Source organism: Suillus discolor (genome assembly GCF_016758755.1).
Source record: "Suillus discolor strain FC423 chromosome Unknown F5147scaffold_4, whole genome shotgun sequence".
NCBI lineage: Eukaryota > Fungi > Basidiomycota > Agaricomycetes > Boletales > Suillaceae > Suillus > Suillus discolor.
In genome coordinates this window covers 1304098-1327646 of record NW_024541251.1, presented here as the reverse complement: position 1 = coordinate 1327646, position 23549 = coordinate 1304098, and the positions used below count along the sequence as shown (strand labels likewise).

Below are 23549 nucleotides of genomic sequence, written 5' to 3'. Positions count from 1 at the left end.
CTCGTAAAAAATGTCTCGTTGTCTATGCACGGTCAGCTTATCGTGCGAGATGTTTTTAGACATTCTAACGGCAGGCTTGATATATTGAGTATGTGCCCATCTCAGAAACGACATATCAAATGTCGGCGAGGCAGCAGGTAGATGTACAATACATTGTCTACTTACAGAATTGCTTTACAAAGAACCGGCATACTCATCCTCACGCATCATATACTATCCGCCCACCGACCCACGGGTATGGATAATTGTGCTGATAAAAGTTTCTGACTGTCCGCCGCCCAGCAAGGCGCGGGATCGTAGCGTACGATGCTCCGAGCTGCATAACCCATTGTGTCAACCGATAGCAAGATGATGGACGGCCAAGACTTACAACAACATGGTGCTTCCCATCAAAGAAATCTATTGAGTACCCTGGGAAGTGTTCCGTTGGTGATAATCCATCGTGGGTATTGAACGGCGTCGAGGTCCATTCCCAGACACCACCATTGCTTCCACGACCGCCGTTTGCCTCGAGACCAGTAGTCGCTCTTGTAATCAAATATGTGAAATAAGATAATCGAGAATGCATAGTGACTTACGGAACGGGGTGCCAGTTTCTGATGCCTACATTCGCGCCACCCTCGAATCCAACCTCATATGTGTCAAGGAAGAGCCTTAACTCCGGTTCGGTGGGTAGTCGTCCGCCTTTACTCTTCGCATATTCACTGAGCATATCGTAGCTCGTAAGCACCGGCCAGTGCTTCGCGACACCTAGTGGCACAGGACCGTAGAGAGTGCGGACCTGGCAATTTTAATCAGTCCCAGCCATCCATAGTTGAATGAATAACGAACTTGAATTTCTTCCTCTCCCTCCACCCAACTGGGTGGCAGACCAATTTCCTTCCTGTTCAGCCACCAAGCATAGAACTCTTCATTGCTGATTGGCCTCCACTCGGCATGGAATTTCTCCACCTGCACCTGTCGGGAAGGGCTTTCATTGTCCCAGCCAAACTCGTGTCCCTCAACCTGGTCGCACGCGCCTTCATCGAAATCAGTACCCTCGCAATCGTCGTGCCCAAGCGTGATGGTAACAGGGCCAAGAGTGACAGTCGATGAAGAAGGGGCTGTACGTGAAGCATCCCATTGTGCAGACAGAGCTTCCCACGGCGGGGTGACGAATCCTGGCGGGGGGAGCGTCCCTGTTCCAGCACGCTGGATGAGCATGTAGAGGAGTGTCTATGCCATACCAAACGCTTTTAGGACTCGATCAATACAAATAGAGAAATATTATACTGACCTCGATGTGCCACCCCTCATGTTCAAGGGTCATCGCAAGCATGCGGCCGATATTCCTGTTGATTTTGCGCTTTCCAGATGCTAAATCGTCATATAACGCCAGAAGGCGCCCACGCACACGGTCGCGGAAGGCAAGGATCGTTCCAAGGGCAGGCCAATCCTCGTCCTTTGTGGGAACTTCAGAGTGTCTCTTTAATACAAAATTGACATCAGGGGAAAACAAATAACGAGGGAAGTAAATGCATACATGACAGTGTTCCGGATCATCGACATGAGGGTCAATGCCCCGCTAATGTAAGGAGTCAGGAACGATGCTTTGAATTAAAGAATTAGTTGGCACCTCAAAGATTTGCGCGAAATAGGGCTCAGAATTCGACTGGTTGAGAGCACGAGCCATAAGCATGTCGAGGAATCTGTTTCGACACTCAGACGCAACCGAGAAAACACCTCGATGTAAAACTCACGTAGGTATGTGCCCAATGTAAAACAAGCATTTGTGTCGCAATTCGATAGGTTTCTGGTGTAACATGACGCTTGGGATCATGCCAAGTGTAACAAGATCCCAGGCAGCCCATACGTCCTTCCATTCCTGCAACGCTATCCATCAACCACCAAACAAGAGCCACGAAAAAGATCGACATACTTGTTTCGTGGGGACACCCCATGGGCTCGTAAGATCAAGAGGTGGGAAGGATATAGACGGGCGCTCGAGGACGTATAAGGTGCTTCTTCCACATGGAGAAGATTGTCCAAAGATCGAACGGAGGCCAACGGAAGCGAAGATATTCAAGGCTTGTGCTGCGCTTGCCTACGTTGAAGAGAATGAGCGGCACGGAATGGAATGGAGAAAATATAAGCGACGTCGAAGACAAAAATGTCATCTACTTCCACTATCAAGGTACAAGAGAAAGCAAACAGAAATTTTGAGAAAACTATAACTTACAAGTTTGCCAGTTTTTGTGCAAACTTTCAACCATTCATCAAATTCAACGCCCTCGCACGTTTCAGTGAAATAACAGCTTTCTACGACGAGTCAGCATTATTGTCTCACGAGGTTAAACTTGTGCATTACCATCAACATGGTGCTTCTCCCAGTATTTTCCCTCAAGATCAACACAAGGTAATGATTTGATGGCTTCTTGAATCCATCCACTGGTAAATGCATCAGAATGGTTAACAGGAATCACAATCTTGTCCTCGGATCCCTTATCCAACTTCTTGGAGAAATCTCTCAAGAATTGTTTGTCGAGCAGCGTAGGGGAGAGGAGGAAATTTTTGGTGAGCTGGAAGTCAGATACGGAGGATGGTGTATTCGACCTGGAGGTCAATGGGGAGTTGGATAGAGAGGAATCAGAGGGGCAGAACATAGTGATGCGGTACAACAGTTCGCAGTCAAAATATTCAGTTTGGAGGATGATGATATTGAAGAGCTCAAAACTCAATGCAGATCCACAAGAGGTGAAACATGGATTTTATAGGGATGCGCAAAATATACGTACAAACAAAGTAATGAGTTAGTATCCGAATTATGGAGGGGTCGTCACCCAATGTACACCATATCACTTGCAGTATGACGATAAATGAGATAATCCATCGAGTTCGGAGGTAATGCCGATGACAGACACGAGGACAACATCCATCGGATGCAGTATAGGAAGGGCGGTTTGTGTGCCCCGGCGCATGAAGAAAGGTTAAGAATTTGATGTGAGAAGCGAATGATAACCTGAAACGAGTGCAAAAATCGAGCCAAGTGCGACTTGAAAGCGTAAGAGAAGCCTTAACGCCGGATGGGAAGGTCACAAGGACGATGACACGATACCAGTGGTCGGATAATATCGGCATCGACGATTTACGGAATCTAAAAAAGGCGAGCGAAAACTCGTGATAAGCTACTTACCTGTTGATTACATGGGGTGAGTAATGCGCTTGAAAATGTTAATTGTGCGATCCTATAAAAAAGATCATCGTGTGACCATTGCGGAAAGTTGTTGACGTGTTACAATGGGAATTTGGATGGCATGTCAGCGCTCAGCTCTTCTATGGGCTGGTGAGTCACTACATGTGACGGTATAGATGGGTGTCAGTGTGGACTGACGGTAATTCCCAACTCGGTAGGCGAAGACGTTCATGATGTCAAATACTGATGAGGGTGTAGCCGATGGTAAGTGTACAGTGGACCATGGATGCGGTCAAAGTGACGGGAAGGGCCACGTTTCAATTCAATGTCCATCTTACTTATACTATGCAAACAGTCATGGCGTGCTGAACACTTGCGATGGTGTGCTCAGCTCCCATCACGTGAGCACCTCTCATTGAATCGTCCCAGCAGATCCGTGTTGTCTGCCTTCCTGAATTACGACACTCTTCGATACTTGTGCGGGCCGCTTGTATTGTGGACAGAAGCAGTTCTGCCGGCAGAACTTGGCGGAATCAAGGAAAATTTTCATGGCACTTCAAAGCTTTGTGCTACAATATTAATATTGATGTGAGACCACCCAAGTTCTTGCATTAATGTGCTTCTGCATTATCTCGTCTACCAAGTACTGCTAGTGCCGGCACTAGTCCCTTATCAACACACGGTGGTTTCGTGACCTCTCCCTTCTAATACTTCCGTCCCATTCACATCCCAGTCCAAAGCAAATTCTCCCGTGTGCACCGTTCTTTCCCCATCACAACAGCAAACTCAGCATTGATGTTATTGTCAAGCGATTCTGGAGCTTCAATATTGTAGCTGATATCACTGGAGACTGTTGCAACTTGCAAACGGTGGAATGAAATCAGTCTCGAGCAGCTTGGCAACCTCAGTATTAAAGCCGTTTTAATCTTCGAGAGAATTAATTCATATGCTTCAATAAAGCCAATAGGTCCTATGATATCTATGTGGACGACCTACAACTTGGTGGACAGCATAACTTTAGGCCAATCACAACAAGACCGAATTTAGAAGAACGGTCAGTATGATATTTCAACCTACGCAAGTCGAAATCAACAAAATTTTCTTGGTGTGGAACACGAAGTCTCATTGCAACCTGAACAAAGACCCCTTTCATGGCGATCATCGCGACCAGTCTAGTCATGCCTTCTTTGATCGATGATAACTTGTGGCGTCGAGCGACTCTTTGTTGGGGTGGTAGACGACCATAGCTCTATTCATGTGTCCAAGACATATTGATGCAACCTATCTCCTTGCCTATATAAGAGACATCAAAGACATCAAAGATGGCACATATCCTCATCAGTATCGTCTTACTCCAGCATGTCCTCCGCACTTACCTATCCTCTTCCTGTTCTCCCTTCTATCCCAGACGATCTCGAAAATCTTGACTCGCGCTGTGCTTTACCTCATCTGATGGCACTAATGAAGAACACACTCATTCGTGGTCTGAATCGCGTTTATGCATGTGCGCCTCTTGTCATTGTCGGTCACCCCGCTCTTCTGCCTTTCCTCGACTATGTGCGCTCGCTCCTCACGCAATTAAATGTGCACCTCGAGGAGGATGCTACTTTTTTCTCTGCGAATGCTTTAGCGGAGGTTGCCGCAACTAAAGCTAACCCTGATACTAAGACTATCAAGGAATCCATAATTTCATTGACGAGTTTGGTGTCGACATGGATTATGGTAGGTACTTCTATTTTCCCACCATTTCGCCCGCAATTCATCACTCATGAACAGGACGAGTCCGATTTTTCTTCAAGTGCTCTACGCGAGAGACTCTCGTTTGGACCTGCGCTGGTTACCGTCATGCAGGCACAGATCAGGGCGCTTACCCCCGCGCTGCTCAGCTCGATTATATCCCATTTGGACCTTCTCGAATTGATTGCAGGTGCGGATCTTCTTTCTCCGGCCTCTTAGATACTGAAGTATGACAGCCAGCGTCGGTCGCATCAGTGAACGCTCTGACATGACCTTTTTGCTTCCTTTTGTTGTCTCGCATCATGATCACACCACTTCTGTCCATTGGCCCAAGATTCCCGAAGGTTGTATTGAGATGTTCCCAGCTCTTATTCTCAACCACCCAGGGTACGTTATCCTTCTTTACCTTAGTTGACTTTCGCGTGACTTTTGCTCATCAAAGATGCTGGCAATTTGCGCCGTATAATCCTTTCAATCATGAGGCTCAGAGCTTAATGGACATTTTTGCTCGACTTTCTTCAGGGTAGCCTTTATTTATTTATATTTCTCCATTCAACTGCCGCTCTTCCCGTACTATCTAATACCATTCATTGTTGCGATGTGCGTCTGGAGATCGCTTGCAGTCCCAGAACCTCGGAACTACTTGCAATAAGTCGCCATTCCTTCGGGCCACATGAGAGACTTGGAAGCCTGTCATGCACCACGTTCTTGTTGCAATTGCTTACCCACCTTGCTGGCAGTATTGTGGCAAGACTTTACCGGCATGATATCGTTTGGACGCAAATTCAAATCGTCATGCCCCATGGAGGAATGACTATTTCAACTACCTTATATGCTGTTATCTATGACGCCACTGCGCGATACACAACGTCGAGTGCGCGACACGAAAAGAGCCGCAGCCTGAGCTTTCAAGTTGGACTCCAAGGGCCAATATCTTATTACAGATGGAGGCCCGAGGAGGAATAACTATTTCAACTATCTGATACGCTGTCACATCGGCATCTGTGCGAAGCGCAGGGGTGGACATGGTCGTCGCTTGTCACTGGAAGTCCTAAAATGGACGCCTGAAGGAGCTCAACTTCTGTTCACCATTCTGTTTAGGATACCCTGGCGTTGATATATCTGATATTTCAAACCAACACAGATATAACTGAGATACCAACTGTCTGGAATTTTGGCACACTTTCAGAAGAGCAAGCCATACATCAGTGTTGGACACACACGAGGAGCTAACGCTGTATCGAGAAAGGATCCAGCGCATGACCATACTTTCACAGTTACATTGTTGAGGCCAAGAACGATTCCCGACTTAATTGCTGGTTGTATTGTTGGTCATCGATATCAGCTGGCCTCCTCAATTATCAATTATCGAGGAGCCGTTCAATCGAATTCTTGGTTATTCCTTTGTTGAACGTACGCTTGTTCAAAATTGTGCGAGGTCCATTAGTCAACTAGTCATATATCATATAAATTGTTGTTGTCTAATTGATATATGAATTAGAGAAATTTTGACATGCTTAGCCTACCAAATTTCTCCCACCTACTTCTTGCATCACCACTTCGCTCACAGTAGTCGATGAGTAAGGACATAGGCCAAATCCTCCTTCAGAAACCTGTGAAGCCACTGTTCATGAAAGCTCAGCATGTAGTCTCAAGGACTTACCCGCTATGGATGAGCGCATGTAATTCATCGCTACTTCTAATGCTTTCTTCGTCGGAGCCAACCCTATAGACTATAGTGGAGTACAGCAGGCTATTCGGAATTTGGAAAAGGCGTCACAAAAAATTCTGCGTAAGTAGACTGCTGGGCTTCCTGATTCTGAATATGACTGAGATTGTGCGGAAATGCTTCAAGCGTTCCTGCAACCACATTTCTGAGATTCAGAATATCAAGGTAGGCGCTCAGAATCAGACTCGCAGTTCAATTTTTGTTTTATCAGAGGCGCGCAGGACACGTCACATCCGCATCCTTTCACCGACGACAAGCATCCCACCACAGCTGAAAATTTGACACTGCCGTTGAGAAGATCGCCAATGTATGAGCCGTTCTCCTTAGTTGGTAGCAAACTAACCAAGATTAGTTATAGGTGCATCCATATGCAAAGACGGCGCTAGGCGTACTTTCTGCTGTAGCCAAGATACGTTCTATCTTGACTGAAGATCTGCCTGCTCAGAAGTCTTTGTCACTAGTAGTGCTTGGAGTCACCGAACACGCTCAACTCGTAGTCTCTTCCTCGGGGGTAGAATCTCGCATGGTCAAAACAGATCAAGAAGAGGTTGAGACTGGCGCACACGAAGCAGAAACACTCCTGTGCACTTGGGGGCGCATATATGCTGCATTTCAGACAGGACCACTGTCTTGAATAGGTGGGTGTTTGTGGTTGAGCCGTTCAGTCAAGACTGATGTGAAGTCCATATCTCGAAGGCTTGGATCAACGACTGCACCACTATCATCTACAGCTGCTCGCTCGATCTTTCAGATGGCCTCGCTCAAACCCCAATCCATCCGCTGCAGCTGCATTCTTCGTGTCAACTCTCCAGATTCAGCAACACTCATTCCCGGTGAGTCAAAGGGTTCTGCGACTGTAGGGTCCGGGTTGTGATGATGCGATGTGGAAGGATTTCCGACTGAGATTCTGCATAGTACTTCAGCTAGTCTATTCACAGCAAGCAAAACATTATTGTTACCTATCAGCTGGTTGACCGGTCAGCGATAGTCAGATGATACGGAAGTTAATAATATCTTTGTCGTGGTTGAAATTGAAACGGTATCGAATAATTGATGACCATGGACGTAAAAAGTTAGGTGCATCCCATCCGAATCGGCTTAGCGGACCATAGCGCTGAATCCAAGTATGTCTTTTCCAGCCTCTCCTTGGTCGAGTCTTACAATTCTAGACCGAATGAAGTTGAACTCGGAATTAATGGAGATATCGGGGTATTTTATACTACTGTCTCCACAGGATACATCGTGATTCGTTAGTCTGTTGTATGCGAAAGGTATTAATCACATTACAGGGTCACACTACCAGAAATACATACCACGAGACAACTGATGCGAACGTTGACTATCATGTAATGTCATGATGTCCGAGACAGAAACGATGCTACCGGTGACAGCGACATTGGTGAAGCCAATATAACCAAGATGTCGAAAACGAAAAAAGCGACGGTGACGACGACACCGGTGGAATGTCGAAGTGGTTAACGTTATGTAATCTCCCGCGAGGACTGGTCGCATATACTTAGTCTCATGGACCAGCGCTTGCCAAGGCAGCTTTAAAACTTCGCACATACCAAAAACGGTATGTAAGATTCAGAATTTCAAAAGTCCGTCGCGTCCTCTTCGAGTCTTCGACCTGCTAAACATACCAGAAATAAGGAACGAGGACAGGCTGGTATGTTAAGCTCGTGACTGGTTTGACCTATACACCACGGACAAGTCGAGCGGCAAACTGGTATACGTGTTGTGAGATGATGCTATATAATAGGTGAGATTTCGGGCAGACGGTACTTGGATAGAACACTCAAGACATAGCACCATCATTGTGCAAGCTGCTGGAGTCTGGAGCAAGAGGGTTCAATAAGAGCTCCGAAAACATCTTTTTCACGAGACGTTCGCCTAATAACTTTGCCCTCCCTCGCGACCGTACACATCACATCGGGGCGACATTGCTACATAAACGCGAGAGTTTTGCCACTGCGTGCTCTGAGCATTCTCGATACACAGCAGGCCGTTGCTAGTTCTTGTTCAGAGGAGAGCTTGAATAAAGGAGTGAAGAGTACGAAAATGTGAATCTATTGCGAGCACTACAGCTTGTTCTGCGCTTCGTTTTGCTTCCTTTCTGCTACATGTCTGGCTTTCTCAACCTGCAGCTCCTGAGCAGATAGTTTCGCCAAAACACGCCGGATTCTCTTCTGTGAGGGTGCAGATTTGTTGAGACTGTTGAAAACTAGATTTTCACTGTTTCTGGTACGTTTTTGCTGCATCATTTTGACAAGTACAAATGGAGAGGATGCAATGCGTTCATTCTTAGAAGCACGACGCGCTTCTAGCTAGGGAAAGTTTCTCCAGACGCCTTGTCACACTGACTCACATTCTCTTTTCAGACAAGGCCGCTGGTCTACGAGATTAGTGTTTTTGCCGTTCCATCTTGGCCCCATCTGTCGAAAACAGCCCCAGATGTTCTGTATAAAAGCACAACATTCTCTGCCTTTTCCTTTGTTGATTCTTCGTCTCACTATCGAATCATCATACTACTAGCGACGTACATCTTGTACAATGTCCTTTTCACCGATGGAGTGTATAGAAAGTCGGCAGTGACCGGGTTTCAGGTATCCTGCGGGCCTAAATGGTTCGGACTATGAGGAGAGCGAGGAACTTGAATCGGGAACGATGAAAGAAAGGGTGAGGAGGTGAGGAACGAGCAAGACGATATTTCTAAGTGCGAACGGATGTTGTGGCACGGAGTGTCCGAAGACATACTAGTACATGTAAATGGGTGAAACGATATGGGAGATTGCGCTTGATCTGCGTACCCTCCTCGAATTATTTGCCGATAGCTATATTCTACCTCACTTATATCCCTAAGAGAGTCAGACCAAAGCAATCCTATTCATCAACGTCCACATACATACACAACAAAAGAGACGAGTACATATAGGCAAAAACACTTTCAATAGCTCAGCGTCAGCATACCTCTGCAAGCTCATGGTGTTACCTAGTGGCGAAAACTAGGCAAATGATTGGAGATCAGAAACACGGGTTAATTGCCACTGCTGGTGGGGAGTTCCTGGGACGTAAGTCTCGAGTTTCACCTGCGAGCGTTATGAGCAAAAGGCTTTGGAAAAAAAATCCACCAACTTACTTCACCGCGCCTCGGACTTGGAATGGATAACACCAGGTTATCGTCCCCGACGGTGTATCTAATGCTGTACATTTGAGTCGTTAAATTAGCAAAAATAAGTTGCTGAGCACTGTGTCGGATTCTCACGTATAGGTACTATCCGCCCGTGGAACAAGTTCAACGATAAACGCCTGCGTGGTGTAAACGATCGGTTCATCCGAATCCTGCCCACGTCTACATCAACCAACAAGCAGATGAATGAATGCCGATCTAGTAGCATACCTGGTTCGCAGCAGCAAAGAATCCATTTCCATTGGTGCCGTTGATAAAGGACTGAATGGTGAAAATTTTGCTTGAGGACCCTGACACGTAATGTCTCTTGATTATCCATTGCTAGATGTGACGCGTAAGAACTAGTCACAAGGTGCGTGCAAACGCATATAGATACCTGTTGATCCGCGGTGTCATCTCTGACGAGGCCGTGAACCTGGTTGCCTTCAGTGGTATCGGCTTCCTTCAGATCAAGCATGAGGTCTCTGGCAATGTTCTTGATAGTATACACTCCATCAGTGGAAAAGGGCATTGTATAAGATGCAGGTCGCGAGCAGTTTGATGATTCGATAGTGAGACGAAGAATTGACAAAGGAAAAGGCAGAGAATTCTGGGCTTTTATACGAAGTATCTTAGGCTATTTTCGACAGACGAGGCCAAGATGGGGCGGCAATAACACTGGCCTTGTGGACCAATGGCCTTGTCTGAGAAGGAAATGTAAGTCAGTGTGACAAGGCGTGCGTCTAAAAAGTCCTATCGCATAAACGCGTTGTATCCTCCCCTCGGAGCACAATTCTTGCGACCGTCTTGTGAGAAAGATGTTTCCGAGATTTGGGGCAGGTGGTCTTCGGATAGAATACAGGTAAGAGCCCAAGACATAGCACCAATTTTGTGCAAGCTGCTGGAGCAGGAGGGCTCAATAAGAGCCTCACCTATAATAAGTATACATCATTTCAAAACATGCATGACAGTTCGCTGCTCAACTTGTCCGTAGTACTAGTGTATAGGTCAGACCAGTCACTAGCCTAAGATACCAGTCTGCACGTAGTATGTGCGGAGTTTTAAAGTTGGCTTGATCCAGACTCTTCCAGACTCAATCCAGACTCTACGATAAGTTTATTTAATTAAACGATTGTTAAATTGGCTGACTACGCTACTGCCGGGCCTAACTCAGGTACAAATACTCCACATGTGTCGCCCATTTTTGTCGCCCACATAGTTCTCACGTGCTGGTCGACGTCGCAGGTACAGTTCCCAAGTAGAGCGGGAATTGCGGCGGTAATGTGGAACGGTTGGTCGCAATATTCGTGCATCCGTGTCTCATTTCACATAGATTCGTGTCTAACTCGTTTGCTCTATAATCCTCAACCAGGGCCTTATACCTCCACTATCAGCTGCAGCCCGGTATAGCTAATCGACTACTGCTCACGCTGCGAATCATTCAAAACCATAACAATTATATAGCAGTACTGCTGGTGAACCTCAGATATAGTTATATGCGTTGTAAGATGTCTGACCTATACACTAGTACTACGGACAAGTTGAGCAGCGAACTGTCATGCATGTTTTGAAATGATGTATACTTATTATAGGTGAGGCTCTTATTGAGCCCTCCTGCTCCAGCAGCTTGCACAAAATTGGTGCTATGTCTTGGGCTCTTACCTGTATTCTATCCGAAGACCACCTGCCCCAAATCTCGGAAACATCTTTCTCACAAGACGGTCGCAAGAATTGTGCTCCGAGGGGAGGATACAACGCGTTTATGCGATAGGACTTTTTAGACGCACGCCTTGTCACACTGACTTACATTTCCTTCTCAGACAAGGCCATTGGTCCACAAGGCCAGTGTTATTGCCGCCCCATCTTGGCCTCGTCTGTCGAAAATAGCCTAAGATACTTCGTATAAAAGCCCAGAATTCTCTGCCTTTTCCTTTGTCAATTCTTCGTCTCACTATCGAATCATCAAACTGCTCGCGACCTGCATCTTATACAATGCCCTTTTCCACTGATGGAGTGTATACTATCAAGAACATTGCCAGAGACCTCATGCTTGATCTGAAGGAAGCCGATACCACTGAAGGCAACCAGGTTCACGGCCTCGTCAGAGATGACACCGCGGATCAACAGGTATCTATATGCGTTTGCACGCACCTTGTGACTAGTTCTTACGCGTCACATCTAGCAATGGATAATCAAGAGACATTACGTGTCAGGGTCCTCGAGCAAAATTTTCACCATTCAGTCCTTTATCAACGGCACCAATGGAAATGGATTCTTTGCTGCTGCGAACCAGGTATGCTACTAGATCGGCATTCATTCATCTGCTTGTTGGTTGATGTAGACGTGGGCAGGATTCGGATGAACCGATCGTTTACACCACGCAGGCGTTTATCGTTGAACTTGTTCCACGGGCGGATAGTACCTATACGTGAGAATCCGACACAGTGCTCAGCAACTTATTTTTGCTAATTTAACGACTCAAATGTACAGCATTAGATACACCGTCGGGGACGATAACCTGGTGTTATCCATTCCAAGTCCGAGGCGCGGTGAAGTAAGTTGGTGGATTTTTTTTCAAAAGCCTTTTGCTCATAACGCTCGCAGGTGAAACTCGAGACTTACGTCCCAGGAACTCCCCACCAGCAGTGGCAATTAACCCGTGTTTCTGATCTCCAATCATTTGCCTAGTTTTCGCCACTAGGTAACACCATGAGCTTGCAGAGGTATGCTGACGCTGAGCTATTGAAAGTGTTTTTGCCTATATGTACTCGTCTCTTTTGTTGTGTATGTATGTGGACGTTGATGAATAGGATTGCTTTGGTCTGACTCTCTTAGGGATATAAGTGAGGTAGAATATAGCTATCGGCAAATAATTCGAGGAGGGTACGCAGATCAAGCGCAATCTCCCATATCGTTTCACCCATTTACATGTACTAGTATGTCTTCAGGACACTCCGTGCCACAACATCCGTTCGCACTTAGAAATATCGTCTTGCTCGTTCCTCACCTCCTCACCCTTTCTTTCATCGTTCCCGATTCAAGTTCCTCGCTCTCCTCATAGTCCGAACCATTTAGGCCCGCAGGATACCTGAAACCCGGTCACTGCGAGGAAGCCCTCGGGGTCGGATGACGCTGCGCGTCCTCGCCCGAAACTCTCGCTACACTCTCAATGTAATCACTCTCGTTTGGCTTAATCAAATAGATTGTTACCTTCTGTCTTATATCATAATGTCCACCTGCCCCATCAAACACGTCTAAGTGATCCTCAAAGCTCCGAGCCCGAGGCATAAACGCACATTTTGCCGAACACGTGGCGTCGAGATGCCATCGCGAACGGCTTTCAACACGTCTGGCAAACCCAGCACAGGTCTGTTATACCTCTGAGGTTCTGACCACCACCATCAATGAGTCACCATGAACGGACTACTCTCTTCACGTACACCCTCCTCGACACTTACTATTTTTTCTGGAATTTCTGAAATTTACCGCACCGAGTTCTATCGTCCATGTCCCAGCTGTGTCAGCCGTGAATTCTGGGGTGGTCGCACGCATTTCGATGAGTTAGCCAGTTTTCTAGTGTCTCACCTTTTGAAAGTGCGATCTGGAGATTTATATGAATTGGAGAAAGTTTGACATGCTTAGCCTAAATTCGCAGCGGAGGGTTTCCCTGCGGAGAGCTAGGACTCTCCTGCCGCGGGAGACGAGTCATAAACCATGTATACGGTCATACCTAACCCCCCTTCTACAGCGGACTCCTTGCCATCATCATAATCCATTTGCATCCCGTTCTCTGGCCTATCACCATTCGCGGATATCTGTCATAGACATTGTACAGTACGACGTTCCCCACAGTATTTCTCGCTGCTCACCCTAACGTTCTTTTCGGCTGCATCCATTTGTTATTTCCATTATTTGTACCTTTTCTGGTCTGCGCAAAATTACTGTAAAGCAGTCTAGACACTCCCGTAGCAGTGTCCTAATCTTCATCCCAGTTACTTGCTTGTTGAGGAACTTTGGGTCCTCCTGCGGGTTTGCTCATGATGATGCTGTCGACGCTGAGTACGGATACGGCGGCTTCTGTTGCGAGCTTGATGGCCCACTGTTTTGCGGCCAGTGGGTCGAGAATCTTGAAGTCGGTAGCTAGCAGAGTGCCATCTCGTTCGGCCTGGCATATGATCAATCAATCAAAAGATGATGATACAGAACAAGTGAACGTTACCTCTATATCGACACCCCAGGCTTCGCCACCCTCCTGCTCGTGCTTGGCCCACAACCGACTGAGAACCTCGTTGCCCTCAGCACCTCCCAGGGCGTTCTCAGCGAGCGTTCGGGGTATGACTTCGAGTGCTGTAGCATACCGCTTTACAGCATGTTGTGCCAGCCCCCTCATCCCGCTCCCGTATGCCTCGACACGCTTGCCTAGCTCCAGCTCCGTTGCACCTGCACCTGGAACCAGCCGTGGATCTTTTATGAGGGATTTGATCACATTGACGCCATCGTCGATCGCGCGCTCGAGATCGTCGAGATGGTTAGCCGTCGCACCTCTAAGTACGATCGTTGCTGTGCGCGTCTTCTCTGTGTGTCCCTGATACCCATCCTCGCCATGAGCGAGCTGACGGAGGACAGTGACACGGTCTCCACCGATTTCCGTCGTCTCGAAGATGTCGACGTAGCCTGCTTCCTCTGCGGTGGGTGCGCCGACACGGGCGAGAGGTGTGGCATTGACGACACGAGCTACGCGGCGGAGGTCAAATTTGGAGAGGACTTTGAGAACGGCGATGTTGAAGCGATTGAGGTAGTGTAGGGCGAGGTCGCCGATGGACGAGCCTGCGATGATGACTTTGATGCCTGAATCGGCGATTTCTTTGAAGATCTGTTTGAGTGATAGTCAGTATATATAGAAGGTGATGAGATGGAGGAAAACATACCCTTTCAAGTTGTTGTTCCTCGCCGCGCGTAAAATTGAGCATTTCGTCTGCGCTTTTGAGGAGGACAGTGCCTTTCGTTTCGGTTTGAGCGACATCGAGGGCACATGTGAAGACGGCCACTTTCGCGCCTGAAACCTTTTTGATGATACCTTGGGAGGGCGCGAGAGTGTGAGCGCTGTATTGAGAATTTGAGTATAATTACCTTCCGGCTCGCGACCAAACACCATCCCTTGTACGACTTTGCTGCCAGAAAGGCTGCCGCCCATGATCTTGACGACGCGGACGTTGTCGACGTTGAAATTCTTTGGGTTTTTGGGCATGACTACGAGTGCGGCTTCGGCGACTAGAGATGAAAGCGTGTCCTCATAACCGTACTGCTTTGATGCAATAGCGGGTTTGAGAGCTGTAATAAGGGATTCCCGGGTAAAAGGGGAAGGTAGGCTGGACGTTGATAGGCCTGTGCTGTTGTCAGAAGAAAGTGTGAAAGAGAGAAAGCGACTCACTTTCAAGTTCTGCGAGAGCTTTCGCGCATGCAAGTTCGTATCCCTTGATTACTTCACTAGGATGAAGCCCCATAACAAGAAGGTTTTCAGATTTTTTGAGAAGTTCTCCTGCGAGAATAATGACCATGTTGGTCGAGTCACCCATCTGGATTTAGGTCAATAAGTAGATAAGAAATGAGATTGAAGTGAAGAGGACATACCTCAGACTCTTGAGCTTGTGATGCCATTACAAGAAGCTTAGCTGCTGGGTGAATGACTTCGATCTCCCTGATGATGGTAGCGGCATCGGATGTTACGAAAAGTCGGCCAAGATGATTGATTATTAATTTATTACGACCTGACAAAGAGTCAGGATAGATGTATTATAAGTGTAATATACGTACCATTTGGTCCAAAGCTTGTCCGTACGAGATCGGATAACTCTGAAATTGCCTGGATGTTTCGAAGGACGGCATCCTCGAGACCCTGGAGGTGCTGCAAGAATTATATCAGCCGTTGTAAGCGAAGATCGGGAGTATAAAAGAATACCTTGTAGCCATTCTTAAAGAGCTCGACGTTGTTGGCCTTTGGTACTTTTAACGACATGATGCGCAACACCAAGCCAAGCCTTAAGTTTAGACACGTCCAGGAAGTCAGGGATTTGGGCTTTTGATACTCCGACTACGTTAAGATCATGGAGTCCGGGAACTTAAGTCCGCCGAACGGGGATCACGTGTTCCTACTTAGTCGGATGCTTTGGCTTCTTGAGTTGTCAATGACATGTATATCGAACTATAGCTTGTCATCGTAAGTGCAGGTAAGTGGCTGCATGACTTATAACCAAGTTCATTATACAGCTTGTCACAAATATTTATGTGTCTAGTCTCATTTTGCTCAAGTCCAGCTTTTCAGGCAATTCAGCATTTTCAAGAGTTTACCGGATTTCTTTACTGATGCATGAACATTTTCTTGCCTTCTGCACACGGTGGCTACAATACGCGTTTGCACCCTTGTGACCGGTTGCCATCGCACACATCACGTCTACTTGTGGGTGATCAAGAGACAAAACGAACCAGGATCCCCCAACAAACCTGTCAGCATTCAGTACAGCAACAGCAACAACAATGGAAATAGATGCTTTGCTCCTTTGAGAGAGGTATGCAGGATTTGTATGCATTTATTCATTTGCTTGTTGATCGCGGACGTGAGCAGGATTCGGATGTACCAGTCGTTTATACCAGGCAGGTGTTTATCGTCGATCTTGTTGGACGCGGGGACGATACTTATAGGTGAGAATTCGATTCAGTGCTCGGGAACCTATTTCTACTAATTTAACGACCCCGATGTACCGTATTGGCTTCACTCTCGGGAATGAGAACCTGGTGCTATCCATTCCGAGCGCGAACAACAGTGCAGTAAGCTGGTGGATCTTTTTTTCGAAACCTTCTGCTCATAACGTTCACAAGGTGAAATTCGAAAATTGCGCCCCAGGAACTTCCCGCCAGCAGTGGGAATTAGCCCGTATTTCTGATCTCAAGCCAATTGGTTAGTCGTCGCCACTAGGTACCGTGACCTCGTAGAGGTGTTCAAGGTTGAGTGCTGAGTTATTGAAAGCGTTCCCGCATACATGTACTGCGTCTTGTTGTATCTGCTTCCGTTGTGTATGTGTACGTTGATGAATAAGATTGCTTTGGTGTGGCTCTCTTAGGGATCATTGAGTGGGGGTGCTAGGTAAAAGATAGCGGCCGCGGCCATCGGCGACTCGGAATCGTTCGAGGTCCAGGGTGCGCAGATCAACTGCAAATCTCGCAAATCAGCAAAGGGCAGCATATATCATGATGCACCACCCATAGTTGTTTCACCCATTTACATATACTAGTATGTCTTCAGATAGTTATTGTCACGGTCACTGCCCGAGACATAAGCGCGCACATTGTGCCGATCACGTGGCGCCGAGATACAATGAGGCTTGAGCATTGCGAACAACTTCCAACACGTCTGGCAAACTCAGCACAGGTGTTGACACTGTATGCCTCTGAGGCTCTGACCACCACCATCAACGAGTCAACATGAACCGACTACGCTCCTCACGTGCCCCCTCCCCGACACCTACTACTTTTTCCGGAATCTCTAATTACCGCACCGAGTCCTATCGTCCGATCAAGGATAAAGGAAATGTCCCGGCTGTGCCAGCCGTAAATTCCAGGGTGGTCGCACGCACGCATTTTGACGAGTTAGCCAGTTTTCTAGTGTCCTATCTTGTGAAAGGTGTGTTATGGAGTTTCATGTGGATTTCAATGTTATGGTGATACCACGTGCCTTCAGCTCCGCAGGAATCGCGGGCCCACGCACGCTCAAAATTGACCAATCTTACCAGACAGCAGTTCCATGAGCTGTCAACTGATGTGTACGACGAACTCGTCCGACGTCGAAGGAACACTCCCGAGAACGACGGTAAGTCACCTGACCTATATAATACCATTTGACCAAGTCGTTTTTCCAGTCCCATTCCTTCCCGTCCGTGATGAATTTCATCCCAAGCGGAATCAGGCGCGCCAAAAATTGGCAACGTTGCCTCCCGCCAAGTTTGAAGATCTTTGTAGCGATGTCTACTTTGAAATCATGAGAAGATATCCTGAATTTACAGAGGTAGGTATTTTCATCGTTCATCGTTATTTAATCTATACTAAGCCTGGGTTCAGGTGGAAGACCCAGGGGTAGCGTCTCCCGCATCAGCATACGACGATGTACCCTCGCCCGAATTCCACACGTCTCCGCGGCCTGACATGCCCATACTTCCACCCAGTACCCGCACAGGGAGACCATCCGAAGATCGAGGCAGCGCACGCGAAGAAGAGCCTCGACGGAGCGAGGACACCCATGCGTCCAGACGAAAAGCCTCTCAAGACCAAGGAGCAGATTTTGGCCGAAGACCAAGTGGCTCCGCAAGTATCCGGAGCGACTCGACGGGAACTACAAATGCGCAGAGTGCAACCGCGACGAGCGGGATGGTAATCCCAAATAAGAGCACCATCGCAGAAGAAGATATTGAAGTGCCGTATGGGCGGGAGATGCGGGAGAGCTCTGGAACAGCCGTCGATACACGTGACGGCGTCAGGGAGTTTGATACCACCGACGGTGAACACGAGCACTGGGACCAGCGAGGTGGACTAAGCGGGCTCAGCGCACGGCTGAGGAATGTGCATACTGAAGATGATGACCTGGGGGATGTGAGGAGCGACGAATATGATAAAGTCTCTCTGGGACGTGCATCAGTAACGTCCGATCGGTCCATCGGCGGATCGAGGATGCCCAGTGCAGCGGGCGATGAACAAGAGCGTTTGAGACGAGATTACGAGTTCAAGATCGCCACGATGCAGAGTCGTATTACAAGTCTGGAACGAGACCTTGAGCAACGGGAGCTAGATACGCGGCAGACGGTGCGCCGTTTAGAAGAGGAGCTGGAAGTTTTCCGAAAGGTAGGTTTTGAGGATATCTTCTTCTGATAGTCGCTAAGTTGAACCTACAGCGTGCTGAAGAGCATGGATCCGCTATGAAGTCTCTGCAAAGGGAGCTGGACGATATTCGGGACCTCCGGGCCAGAGAGAAGGAACGCGAAGCTAGACGAGCACAGGCCGACGAGGAAGAACTGCAGATACTGCGTGACCGCTGCGAACGCCTCGAAGAAGAGCGGAGTTCTGGCTTTGGGATAGTACGTCGGTGATTTGAATTTGACGTGCTAAATTTGACATCTTTTTGCAGGACAACAGTGAAATTATCGAGCAGCTACGTGCTGATATGGAAGGGTTGATGTCAGAACTTAGCGATCTGTCCCGCAGGAATGACGAGTTAATGACTGCGAAGGATTCGGATCTCACTGTGATCCGTGATCTGGACAGCCAGCTCAAAGAATACAAACGCAAGTACGAACAAGCCAAAACCGAGCTTAGAAGCGTCAAAGGTCCGCAAAGATATCCTTCTGATGCATTTGGCACTTATCTGATATTTTGATGGTCAGCAACATCCCAGCTGTTCCTACAAGCGCCCAAGATGGAAGACCAACTGCCAATGGGCCCTGATGGGGGTCTCGTCGATATCCACGTCACTGCGTTTGTGTCCGCCATCGATAGTCTTTTGACAGCTGGTCGTTCCAGTGCTCCGACACGCGTTCTAGTGCCGATGAAAGCCGTTGTCACGTCTACCACAGCCATCATCGATGACGTTCGTGCATACGAACAACGCCCATCCCGCGCGGACGTTGACGTCGATATCCTACACACTCTCCGTGAGCGCGCCGAGGCTACCCTGACTAACCTTGTAGCTGCATCAAAGACACATGCTACTGCATCCGGCATGTCTCCTGTGAGCCTATTGGACGCAGCCGCGAGCCACGTCTCCGTAACATTGACGGAGATCGCGAAAATGATATACATCCGCAAGGCTAGTCGGGCCGAGCAGGAGGAGTTCATGTCTTCCTCTGGTTCGCTGTCGTACCTATCTTCTGCGCGCTCGACGGAAGACGTGAGACCAAGTTTTGAACGCAAGGGTTCTACCTTTAGCACGAGACGATCGGAAGATGTTGTATCGCCCCCTATGACCGCAGCATCGCGCTTTGCAGAGGCTCATAGCAGACGAACACCGTCTGAGCCATCTAGTTCACTCACAAGCTCTCCTCCACCTATATTTGACAAGTCTCCTGTCAATCATGCGTTGGGTGCAATCAGCGACGATTCAACAGCGCCTGAAAGCGGTGAGGACGCTTGGTCCGAGCTCAAGGTCAGCTCTACTAGCACATCTATTTGTTTGGTCGACTCACAGATATCACTTTCCAGCCCTACCTCGAGGCGCAGACCGAGTCCATCGTTTACGCGATTCAAAGCGTCCTTTCCGGCGTCCGCAGCCCTGTACCGCCGCCGACGTTAAACGAAAACCTCACTCAGATCATTACGATCGTGTCGAGTATTGTCGCCGTTTGCAGCGACAACCTACCCCCTGCATCCGCGCAGCAGGGTGCAGAGCTACTGCGGGAGCTAGGCGAACACGCACGGAAGCTATCCGAGGTACAGACGCTGCCAGAAGTCACGAAGGAATCGCGGCAGGTCATGGCCAAGTCGAGCTTTGCGGTCGCGAATGCGATGAAGGGGCTCATGAAGTTGTAAGTTTGAAGGAGGTGCAGTGTGATACCATTAGGATGGATGGCTGGTCCATGCATTGACGTATGATGGCAGTATTATCGGACGTGGATCTTCGTTAATTATGATATGCTCCTTGTAGTTCAGTTCTTTGGATGCCCTTTTCAAGGATCCATTTCCGTCATCAATGATCATTGGGAGATCTAGTACTCAGTAGAATACTTGCAGCTATTTGCACTATATGGCGATAGAAAACACGTCATCCCAAACCAACCCCAAATCATAACCACGCCGTCACCAAAAACTAGTGATCTTGGTTCCAACCTATTCCGTTCATCGTCAAATATCGACAACCACCTGCAACAAGTCACATGGCGCCTTATTATAATACGCACAAGAATCGAGATCACATATGTCAAGGCATGCTTCAATCATAGTTGCGCTCTACCGCTGATGAAAATGTTGGAACAGAACACTGATATTTCAAAACATTGTTGCGAAGTGAGACACAGAACGGGTCTGAGAAAATCGTTTTACGATGAAGGGTCACCTCACAAGTGGTAGTTCCACCCTTCAGCGCTCAGCTTTCGATCTATTTTCACGTACTGCTGCCTCGCATGCCTGTCACGTGCCAGGGCTCTGAGCTTGAGAATGAATATAATGTTCTTGTTAGGACTGTTAGCATGATAGCACGAGTCTCATGACGAGGAAACAAGATTGACGGAATAGCAGAAGACGTGAAAGATAAAACGATTGTACATATACTGCTCCTATATTAATGACCATTGACGTACGGGGGAGATACGCAACAAAGAAACAGTACAAAACGAACCCACAATGGGATAGGTGGTGACGGCGCAGTTGCTGCACCTGATGCGGCAGTGCTAGTACCTTGAGCAGCTGTGGTAGATGTTGTGGTGGCGGTAGGCTGAGATTGCGACGAGCCCTGGCCATGCAACGGCCTTTGCTGCTGCGGTCGTGGCCGCGGAGCAACATACAATGCCTGAACAGAAATCATTAAACCAATGTGATTGCAAATGAATGAATTAAATACCTTTCTGTCCTGTACTGTAGCAACATCGACAATGCGAGGACCACGAGAGAATATGGACCGCCTTGGGCGTTGCTGAAGTTCGGTTGCACCATCGGTATTGCAGTGAGAGTGGTGGAAGAGGGATGATAAGCGTTCGAGAAGGGGTGCTCGAGTACTGCTGGCGGGAGAACAATGATGGGTACCGTGTGCTGCAGAGGACTGAGAGTACATAGGTTAGAACAAGAACAGGTCAAAAAGCAGATGACTCGCCTGAGCGCCATTTTGTACGCCATCGAAAAAGGCTAGCGGTATTCGACGGACCTGGATATGTGGGTTCCGGGTAGCATCGATCTAGGGTGACGATCTTAAATTGATTGGAAAGGCCAAGAAACACGTCACATACGTTCATCACCGACTTTCCAGCTGGGACCTGTGAGGGGGAGATTAGCATAATTTGGAGTGGAGATCCATGAGCTTTACATCAGATAAAGGTTGGAGGAGGTCTTCAAGGCCAGCTTCTTTTAGGATGGCGTGAATGTCCCATGTGTACACATTTTTGTTTTGGCAACTAGTCACTAGCAGCTTTCCATCAGCGGAAAGGGCTGCGCAGCGTACAACATCTTCGTGCTGGAGGGATAGACTGACTTGCAAATTTGTGTCGATGTTCCATAGACGCACTGTTTTATGGTCTGATGCACATAGAAGGCGGTCGTTCTGAGACAAAGTGATGGCGTTGACCAAGAGTGTGCGACCTCCCAGATTGGCAATCTCCTGCCAGGTGGCTGTGTCGTATATCCTAATTGGATCATATGAACCAGATATAAGTTTCTTTCCGTCCGACGTCCAGACCAAGCTCCGAACTATAAAGTCATGTTTGAGCGTGTTAAGCAACTCGCCTGTCTTGCCATCCCAGATTTTGACTGCATTCTCGTCGTCTCCACCCGTTGCAATTTTCGTTGCATCGGGTGAATATATCACCGTGCACACCCACTTGTGCCCAGTTTTGATTGTCAGGACAGTTTGGTTGCTCTTGACAAGCTTGACTTCCCAGACTCTTGCCGTCCCATCCCAAGATCCACTCAACACTCGATTACCATCTCCACTCCAGCACAGTGCACCCACAACATCAGTGTGTCCTGCCCAGTTGGCGATAACCTTCCTCGTCTCCACGTCCCATAACTTCACTTTCCCGTCATCGCATCCAACTGCAATTGTCTTGCCGTTTGGAGACAATGCCATGCACCACACTCCTATATTATCCTCATCTATCCAGCCCTCTCCCATCTGTGTGCCGCTTTCTAGGTCCCATAGTCGGAATAAGCCGTCCGTCGAACATGTGATGATCTGTTGTCCGGCATGCAGATGTACAACACCGTTTACCCAGTTGGTATGACCTCGCAACGTATGACAAGGCGCGATCGCTCGCGTCTTACTGGAGGAAGACATGATTAGCGCTCAGTATCTCAACTACGGCAGATTGGGGACTATGTATGCGAGAGAGGTAGGATCTTGAAATCAGGTCGGGTTATCCGGCAACAGGAATAATTGCTGGTGAGTCCTGTCTTTGCCACCTTACTTGTCAGAGCATGCAAGTAATTGCTAATAAGACAGCCCACTTACAGGTCCGCTCTTTACCCAGAACTCCAACTTCGGAACTGTCTACGGAGGAAGTGCTGCGGAAATACCGGAATGTGCAAGAGATTTTTGTGGGTATTCAAAGTGGCTGGCAAGCATCTGGTCAGTTGTATCCTGTGGAAAAGCCCATATTATCACTTACGGGCAATACCATTTAGACGATCCCTCACCGGCTATCAGAGGGCGTCTGGTTGGGAGTTAAGGAAGTTAGGCACCCGTTGGTTCACTTCGTCTTTTAAGGTTCGTCCCATGTGCAATCCTCGTGTTCGTTTCAGCTTATTGCTGTGTAGATCAAGCGCTCAGCGCTCAGGTACCAGTGCTGTGCAAATGTTCCTATACGTAAGGACTAGGTTATGGCCCTTCAACATGTTCCAACTCGATGCCGTCAACATTGCAGGATATATGCAGGCAGAGTAGTATGCCAATAGTATCAGTACCCAGGGCGGAGCTATCGTCTATCAAGGAAGTCATGGTGAGTGCCACTACTTCGCACACGTATTTCCTCTCCACCTTAGGACGAAGTCACTTCGTT

General features: G+C 47.9%; 7 protein-coding genes across 7 annotated transcripts; 3 read left to right on the top strand and 4 right to left on the bottom strand.

The window, feature by feature from the left end:
* Positions 1-65: 65 nt before the first annotated feature.
* F5147DRAFT_833335 (C-type lectin protein) lies at positions 66-2706 on the bottom strand. Its single transcript, XM_041443854.1, has 11 exons — positions 2348-2706; positions 2219-2298; positions 1919-2083; positions 1740-1864; positions 1616-1688; positions 1523-1564; positions 1277-1465; positions 832-1215; positions 579-781; positions 371-527; positions 66-316 (listed from the first exon to the last, which is right to left on the bottom strand). The coding sequence occupies exons 1-11, from the start codon at positions 2640-2642 to the stop codon at positions 200-202; spliced, it is 1830 nt and encodes a 609-aa protein (XP_041298748.1). The 5' UTR covers positions 2643-2706; the 3' UTR covers positions 66-199.
* A 1580-nt stretch (positions 2707-4286) lies between these two features.
* F5147DRAFT_604346 (uncharacterized protein) lies at positions 4287-5508 on the top strand. The gene is made up of 4 exons (XM_041432300.1): positions 4287-4894; positions 4949-5099; positions 5146-5296; positions 5352-5508. The coding sequence occupies exons 1-4, from the start codon at positions 4532-4534 to the stop codon at positions 5434-5436; spliced, it is 750 nt and encodes a 249-aa protein (XP_041298747.1). The 5' UTR covers positions 4287-4531; the 3' UTR covers positions 5437-5508.
* A 3997-nt stretch (positions 5509-9505) lies between these two features.
* Positions 9506-10821, bottom strand: F5147DRAFT_670599 (uncharacterized protein). Its single transcript, XM_041435542.1, has 5 exons — positions 10205-10821; positions 10039-10149; positions 9904-9980; positions 9778-9841; positions 9506-9727 (listed from the first exon to the last, which is right to left on the bottom strand). Exons 1-5 carry the CDS (start codon positions 10337-10339, stop codon positions 9644-9646), a joined length of 471 nt encoding a protein of 156 aa, XP_041298746.1. The 5' UTR covers positions 10340-10821; the 3' UTR covers positions 9506-9643.
* Positions 10822-11580: 759 nt separating this feature from the next.
* F5147DRAFT_261278 (uncharacterized protein) lies at positions 11581-12521 on the top strand. Its single transcript, XM_041428906.1, has 5 exons — positions 11581-11934; positions 11990-12100; positions 12159-12235; positions 12298-12361; positions 12412-12521. Exons 1-5 carry the CDS (start codon positions 11800-11802, stop codon positions 12493-12495), a joined length of 471 nt encoding a protein of 156 aa, XP_041298745.1. The 5' UTR covers positions 11581-11799; the 3' UTR covers positions 12496-12521.
* An 880-nt stretch (positions 12522-13401) lies between these two features.
* On the bottom strand, positions 13402-15889 carry F5147DRAFT_670591 (chaperonin Cpn60/TCP-1 family). Its single transcript, XM_041435541.1, has 9 exons — positions 15767-15889; positions 15622-15712; positions 15439-15575; positions 15239-15383; positions 14938-15192; positions 14736-14884; positions 14027-14680; positions 13677-13972; positions 13402-13622 (listed from the first exon to the last, which is right to left on the bottom strand). The coding sequence occupies exons 1-8, from the start codon at positions 15821-15823 to the stop codon at positions 13784-13786; spliced, it is 1677 nt and encodes a 558-aa protein (XP_041298744.1). The 5' UTR covers positions 15824-15889; the 3' UTR covers positions 13402-13622; positions 13677-13783.
* Positions 15890-17192: 1303 nt separating this feature from the next.
* F5147DRAFT_627651 (uncharacterized protein) lies at positions 17193-20867 on the top strand. Its single transcript, XM_041432716.1, has 9 exons — positions 17193-17485; positions 17543-17671; positions 17721-17866; positions 17920-18696; positions 18747-18929; positions 18980-19178; positions 19236-19993; positions 20050-20769; positions 20821-20867. Exons 1-8 carry the CDS (start codon positions 17287-17289, stop codon positions 20374-20376), a joined length of 2718 nt encoding a protein of 905 aa, XP_041298743.1. The 5' UTR covers positions 17193-17286; the 3' UTR covers positions 20377-20769; positions 20821-20867.
* An 828-nt stretch (positions 20868-21695) lies between these two features.
* Positions 21696-22364, bottom strand: F5147DRAFT_670579 (WD40-repeat-containing domain protein; the record flags this gene model as incomplete). The annotated part of the gene is made up of 4 exons (XM_041435540.1): positions 21696-21733; positions 21786-21812; positions 21863-21957; positions 22028-22364. A coding segment is annotated over one exon (337 nt), but the record flags the coding sequence as incomplete, so codon positions are not given.
* Positions 22365-23549: the final 1185 nt, after the last annotated feature.